This window comes from Cryptomeria japonica, chromosome 10, assembly GCF_030272615.1.
Source record: "Cryptomeria japonica chromosome 10, Sugi_1.0, whole genome shotgun sequence".
In the NCBI taxonomy this organism is placed as follows: Eukaryota; Viridiplantae; Streptophyta; class Pinopsida; order Cupressales; family Cupressaceae; genus Cryptomeria; species Cryptomeria japonica.
The window spans coordinates 319,985,630-319,993,483 of NC_081414.1; the positions used below are offsets into that span (position 1 = coordinate 319,985,630).

Sequence of the window (7,854 nt, forward strand, 5' to 3'; positions counted from 1 at the left end):
CTTGTGTTTTGAATTACCACAATCTATATACAGAAAACCTTTGGACAGGATAGCAATACTTACTATCCAATTGAAACATGATAAGAACCAATTTGCAAGAGCCTCCAATGAAATTCTGAGTCCATGCCGTCTCGCAAAAACTCCAAAGGCCTTGCAAGATTGTTGAATTTGCTTTACCTGATTCTCATTAATCTCTAAAACATTAGCCATATCTGAGTTGAGATCCCTAATTGAACCCAATACCGTCGTTGAGGGTTTAGGAGGCAAAACGTAACCTTGTCCTTAAAAGTAGCTCTAAGTGTGGATTGAGATTCTATCAGCCTGCTAGGGCTTTTAGTTTTGTTTCTTCTGTTATTTTCTGAAGAACGACAAGCCCAGGGATCTTGTGTTAAATAACCTTTCTCAATATTTCACAATTGATTGAACCTATTAGAAGAAGTCGGCCTAGAATAACCTTGGCCGGGTTCCCTGCTGTTCGCAGTCCTTGGAGGGTTTGACATGGCTGCCCTGCGAGCCTTCCTAGGTTTCACCACTTGCCATTCCGTCTTTTCCTGAGGCAGGGGATCCCTAATCCCGGGGATGTCATGATTGAGCACATATTTCGTTCTATCGAAAAACCACTATTGGTGGATAAGTTCAGGTGATTTCCTCAGAGGAAATTAAAAAATCACTCGATGCCTGCCCTGCCATTTTCGCCAATTTTCGCCAATTTTCGCACAATTATTTTATTTTTTTATCATTTGATTTACTTTCAAGTAAATTTTTATTTTATTTGTTTTTATACTTTTATTTTGTTTGTTCAATACATCACATGTTTTGTTGCTTTTTAGATCTAAGGAATAAATTTATTCAATTATGAGTATTCACCATCAACACTAAACGATTTAAAGTCACAACTATTGTTGTAATATTGTTAAAAATATTAGACATTATTTGGAACATGCTCAACTAGTGGATCCTTTCCCCTATTAAGACTCAACTAAATAGAATTCTTGAAAATATTTTTTAGAAAGGAATGCCTTAACCTATTATTCACCTTGGAATTAGAATAATTTTTTTGGTTGATGTGAGATCAATTTTGGTGATCAAGGTTGAGATTACTCTCATAGAAATGTCACATACTTGTGGAGTTGATCTAATATCTATACACATTTACTTCTCTATTCACTTAATTTACTTAAGTCACTAGAAACCTTGGGGTAAATTATTAAAGACAACACTCTTTAGTTGTGTATATTCTCTTAAAATGCACATACAAATCTAATTCCATTATGTCCCTAATGTTGGAAAAAGGTTGTCATTGATGTCAAAGGTGTTGGTAAATTCTATCATTGATGTTAAGGCATCACGAAGAGTATAATTTTATCTTGTTTGTGACCGTACATTTGTGTTGTAAAAATAGCTAGAAAGATTGTGATATGTTATGTTGATGGTATTTGTTGAAGAATGTTTGTTGTATCATTTGTATCTATCATTAGTGTTAAAGATGATGCAGAAAGGGTTTCGAGAATGCTCTATTCCTTAGACAGTGTGCATTCACTAGCAGTTTGTTATGCTCTGCATTTTTCCTATATTGAATGTTTTGATTTGCAGTTTGGAAGGAGAGTATGTGTACACATGATTCATCATAATCCAAAGTTTTTGGAATTCATCTTTTGCGGTCATAGAGTTTGAAGTGACAGAGTGGTCACTATGTTTGTTATTCAAGTGGGTTGTTGTTCTAGTTTGACACGCTGGAGGTTCATACACATGTGAATGAAATTGTCATTGTAACACACACACACACATACACACACATGTATACATACATACATTCATACATACACACATACATACACACACATGCATACATATGTGAGTATGTGGAGGGTGTTTTAAATAACATTGTGTGCAATTTTAACAAAAGATCATATGCAATGTGAGAGGGAGTTCTGATGATTATTAGAATAGACATGAGTTGAGTATTTAGCCTTAAAGGTTCACTATTGATCTTTGTTAATCTTGGTTGAGGAGATTGGTGTCTCCTATATAGTGAGAACTTTAGTGGCTAATATTCGCCAATTGGCTATTTTTTAAAATTTGGGAATCAAAATTGGCTAATAATTTCAACTTTTAAGGTGACCCAAATCGCCACATTTTTACAAATTTTTATTTTAATGTTATTTAAATCGCTAAAGAATTTATTTTATTAATTTTTTTAACTTAAAGATTCGCCACAATATTTGATACATGATGGGATCAGATTTGCCAACATTTTATAATTTATTGTAGAAATCCTAATTAATTCACCAGTAATATATCATAATCATTGGTTACTTTAGGGTTATATCAACAATCTTTTGTTTCCACCATTGATTTAAAATATAATCTAATGACCTTCATTGTATTCCATGAGGTAAAATGTACCTACAAGTTGTAATGCTCGTGGGGTTTGAAATTGCTTTTGAATTCTTGACTTCAATGAAAACCAATGGTCTAAAAGCAATTTTTGTCCCCATGAATATTACAAATTGTTTGTAAATTTTATCTCACAAAATAGAAAGAGGGCTATTAGATTATTTTAAGTTAATGGTGGAAACCAAATAAAGTATAGTCTAACCCTTAAATTCATTAATGATTTCAACCTTCATGCCTTTACTTTTTTATAAAAGATTATTTTTAAATGAAAGGAAATGCAATAGTAATTAATGCATACAATGATTATTTTCCAAGATTCGCCAATATTTTCTACCAAAAAAAAATGATATAAACAAATTCGTCAATAAAATTATTTTTTTTTTATAAAAAGGAAAGATTCGCCAATAAACATTATTATTATTTTTAGAAAAAATTAAATATTCGCCAAGATTTTATACAATTTTTTGAGGGGGGGTTTCTTAAAGTTATCATTGCTCCTATAGGTTGGTGCCTACAAATTCATTATAGATGGATTGGCGTCTCTAGTGGGTTGGTGCCCATATACCATTGTAAGTTTCATAATTATTTGTGAGGATATTCTCATTGTGATTTTTCTCCTTTTAGGTTTCCACGTATATCTAGTGTTCTCCTTTGTGGATGTGAGTTTATGTTTATTAGTTGCTTAGTTGTTTTAATGATAAAGTTAGATCTAGAATTGCTCTTTTGTCTTTGTAGACTGCTAAAGAGCTGTCAAAAACTCTTGATTTCAGTTTTAGACTCTATGATGGGGGTTCTTGACTCCTATTGTAGAAGTATTGGATCTATTGTTGTTGTTTTCTGAGCTGCTTTGTAATGTAACTTTGTTATTTATTCCAATAAAAAAATAAAAAATAAAAAAATGTTGGATTTGAAGTTGAGAGTTTGCTTATACTAAACCCCCCATTCACCCCCCAATATATTGTGGACAAAAAGATACTTGAAAATGCCTTAAATGAATACATTGAATATATTATATACAAATGAATAATAATAATGAATCATATAAATGAATACATTAAATATCTTTAAATACAAAGACATAATAATAAATCATATAAATTTTTGTTTAATCATTTTTAAAAGAAAAAAAAGAAGACACAAAATTAGTAAAAATTACAAATTTGAGTTTGAAATAATAATCAGATCCATGACCATAAGATTAACCCACAATAAGAAAAAAATGGGCACAATATTAAGAGGAACCAAATCGACCCACAATAGGAAAAAGGATCAGAACATTTAGAGGGACCAAATCCACGTAGATGAAAAGAGATGTAGAAAGGAACCTTTCTTGTACTATTATTTTGTCTTCAAATGTACTACACAACCTAGGTTTGCGTATTCAATTTTGAAATGAATAAAACAAGTGCCCCTATCTGTACTTATCTGAAGTTGGCATGTTTTTATTTGTGTTCACCAATAAAACTAGATTCCCAAGGAGATCAATCAGAATCTGTCTGCAAAAGGTTTTTAATCAAATCACGTCCCTCCAAGGTTGCTTCCACAGTATCCCATCAATGTGTGAAAAAATTAAGTGGCTGCACAAGCGACAACTGAATCTCAAGCAATCTTAAAAATAATCATGCGCGGCCCACAACATGAAAAGGCATTGAACTTCCCCCAAATTTCCCCCCTAGTTTTCTTCAAGATAGCTTCTGATAAAGCAACTCCTCTCCCAATGTCAGCTTTAATTGCAGATCTCTGCAACATCGGGATTTGTTCTTATCGGTTTAGACTCTAGTTCCTTGAAAGATGGCGAAGATGTTCCCCCATTGAAACCCTAAAACTTAATCACTGAATCCAATACAACCTCAAAACTTCTATCAATAAAAGAGAAAATTCTTGATTAATGATGATTAACTAGGGATTACTCAAATCATTCAATTGTCAGGAACGAAGAGTTACCATGCTGTAATCATTAAAATACTCATATATACCACATGGCTGCTTCATGTTTGTACAATAGGGGATGAAGAAAATTTTGTTTGCATTAAGATAGATAGATAGATCGTTCTTTTAACATTCACGAGACTGAAAAACCAACAATTCTATTAAGAAAAAAACAGACCCAGACCCACCAGCTGAGGAGAAAGATATCAATGCTTGAAAACACATCTACAACACATTGGCTTTCTCTGATTCTTGTGTTGATGATTGGTGTCACTGAACAAATGATCATTTTCAGTGATACCCATTGGAGTACTGATCTTCAGAAGTTACATCCAACCCTTGTTGGATTGCATGTTTATGGAATCGTTCAACTGGGTACTTTTGGCCGTTCTTGACAAGCTTGTTGAGAGCAGCCTGGCCAAGATCCAACCCACAGATGTCAGCCAAACGGACCAAATACAATAACACATCTGAGAGCTCTTCTCCAAGATGCTCTTTATCAGAACTATTCCAATTGGGTAGCCCTCTTGCAACTTCTCCTTTCCATTGAAATATCTCTGAAAGTTCTCCTACTTCTCCCACCTGTAATCACCCCAAAACAAAAGAATAATAATCAGTTTCTCAAAATCTTACATAGATAAGATCAATCAAAATCTTACATTGCCCAACAATTAGTTTCTATGTTTACAGAAAGCTAATATAAGATAAAAAGGTGAAGTAATGAGAGTTATGTGTTCATACAAGTGCAAGAACAAGATTTCTAGGGCTGTGAAACTGATCCCAATCTCTGACTCTGGCAAACTCAGCAAGCCTGAATTGCAGTTCTTTCAAGGAGACATCTGCTGTCTCTGTGCTGTCTATGACAGAAGCTTTCATCTCCATTGCACGACAAAGTTGCTTCCTCACTACTAAAGATTGATTGATGAGAATGGTAAGAGGACTTGGGTTGAGCCTCTTTTTATAGCCATGGATGACCTTGGAAAGGGCATCTCCGTAGGATAGAGAGAGATTATGCGTGTTTGGTTGGTTCAGACTTTCGAAGCTCCATATGCGTTCGTCTAGAAATCAACATCTTATCCTAATATGCCTTCATCTAAAGATAAACATCTTATATCAGTAATTTCAAACCACTATACGTGTTATCAAGATATGGCAGGCCATTATCAAAGTCTTATCAAAGTCTTTTATGGTGGATCATTATAAGGACGCTTAATTATGGAATGTGCTATTATTTATATTTTAAAATTAGTTTTAAGGTTTTTAATAGATAATCATTATATTGATAATATTTAATAATTGTGAAATTTGAATTTTTTTATTATTTTCATTTAATTTTGGGTTCATTTTGATGAAGTGTCTTAGTATAATTACATATTGACAAGTGGCATACACTTGTAATACGCTGTCTTATTTTTGGAATATTTGTTCATCCACTTGTCCACATTTTCATGAATTTGATATTATACTAATCTTCTTTGGATATTCCCCGACATATTTGTCTTATCATTGGCTTAGACTTCTATACATCTATTATAGATACCAAGATTTACATTTTTATGAATTTCACTATACTCAAGATAGACTTCAAATTCAAAATTTTTAAATTCAAAAGTGCCAACTTCTAACCTTTTCTATTAATGTTTACCAGTTGACTTGGCATGTGTTTGTGTGACTATTCATTATGTCTTGATTTTTAAACACATTTATTTGTGCATTTAAACACTTCTATAAATTCATATAAGGAACAACAAGGAACAATCAAATTACAAAGAGTAATAGTTCTAAAGATACTTTATTTTGAAGCATAAAAGAACCAATTACATTAGAAGTTGCATATAAGTCACATGTTATGCTCATTCTTATATAGCATTCACATAAGTCCTAAAGCCAATCCATAAGGAGTTGACTTCAAGAAATATAGCCTTTCCAATTTGCCTCATAGAAGTGAGACAAATTAGAAAAAAATATAATTACTAGAATTTCTAGGGAAAAAAGTTGTATTCAAATACCATATGAAGCACTTAGATAAAAAAAGGATATTCTTAGAGGGCATGTTCTGTTGGAGTTGAGAAAATACAACACCACAGGAGCCCAAATGATCTCTGCAAGTTGAAAAACCTGTTATAAGGAGAAGCAAGGAAGCAAATCGCAGAAGGAACTAAAACACAGGAAAAATATGCTCCAAAAGATGAGAGCTCAATAATCTCCAAAAATGTATTGTCAATAATAATCCTTCTTCATACAATGAAAAGAAAGATCTTAACCTTTAATAGGTCAAGAAACCCTAAAAAGGGAAAACCTAGGTTTGCACATAATAATTAATAAAAGAATTAATTATTATGCACCTAAAGTTAGCTTAAGTGTAAAAGAGATAAAGGGAACTTAAATAATTAAACAAATATTGTTTAATTAATCAAGTAAATACCCAAATACTCTAACACCCCCCCTAAAGCTAGACTTAGGGAGAAGCTAAAACCTAGAATAGCTACTGAAAGCAATAAAGATGGGTCCCGACAACAAGGCCTGATCAGGTACCCAAATACAATGAAATCTCTATGAACTGGAGAAATAGAGAAAACCACATGGGAACAAAACTCTACTCCAAAAAGAGATGGAAAAGAACACCACTGAAACATGAAGAACCTGCAAACTCTGTCGAAGAATAACTGCTGATCTGAAGAACCTCCATTGAAATAGAACATGACCAGGTAGAGAAGACTGTAATCTGCATGAGTGCCCTCAAATGACACTACTTGAATCAGATGGCAAACAAGGCAAACACTGAACTTGAAGATACAGATGACATGAGAAACCAAAGCTTGAAGAGCTGATCAATCGAACCATGGAAGCATTAGAACCAACAGGACAAACCTCCCCATAATGCTGAAGAGGGAGAGGTACATTGAAAAGAACGACCAACAAGAACTGCAGGACGAAGAACCAAGAACATCAAAGGTGCTGAGAAAAGTACATGGTGTCGTGGAAGGAACACTCACTTGACACACATCATGAGGTGAATGTCATGGAAAGAACACTCACTGAACAAAGGAAGATGGTAAACAACAGCCAAACATCAACCCCCCATGGCACTTTATCAATAGTGCATGTACAACAAGGCACAAGATGTGCAAGATCCCAAGTAAACAATGCATGATGGCACTTTATCTCAGTGCATTTGCATAAATGAAGCTACAATGATAAGAAGACTGGAAATAGAAACAAGAACCAAAATAGAGACATCCTACCCAGAGAAGAGATCCCAGGACCTAAAACAACCAAGATATCCACCAGAGTGCTCAAAAGAAAAAAAAACTAAATAAAATATGCATGGAGCAAAATCTGGAAATAAAACTCATATGGATGGAAAGTACACAGTACATGCTTTCTAAAAGTATAAACTTTTTGAAAAATGGAGGTCGGATGCTCATTCTATGGTTCCCGGAGTGCAAAAACTAGACCTCACTTTGACTGAGAAAAAACATAGTCAAACAAAAAAATTAGAAAAAATTACCAACATGACAAGGTCCG

At 33.5% G+C, this 7,854-nt stretch overlaps 1 protein-coding gene across 1 annotated transcript; it reads right to left on the reverse strand.

Moving 5' to 3' along the window:
* Nucleotides 1-4,406: 4,406 nt before the first annotated feature.
* On the reverse strand, nucleotides 4,407-5,372 carry LOC131036693 (uncharacterized). The gene is made up of 2 exons (XM_057968651.2): nucleotides 5,068-5,372; nucleotides 4,407-4,908 (listed from the first exon to the last, which is right to left on the reverse strand). Exons 1-2 carry the CDS (start codon nucleotides 5,206-5,208, stop codon nucleotides 4,618-4,620), a joined length of 432 nt encoding a protein of 143 aa, XP_057824634.1. The 5' UTR covers nucleotides 5,209-5,372; the 3' UTR covers nucleotides 4,407-4,617.
* Between the last annotated feature and the right edge of the window lie 2,482 nt (nucleotides 5,373-7,854).

Coding starts and splice junctions, on each gene's coding strand:
- LOC131036693 (XM_057968651.2), bottom strand. CDS start 5,208: ATGGAGATGAAAGCTTCTGTCATAGACAGCACAGAGACAGCAGATGTC. Junction 4,909..5,067: donor GAAATCTTGTTCTTGCACTT/GTATGAACACAT, acceptor GGGTGATTACAG/GTGGGAGAAGTAGGAGAACT.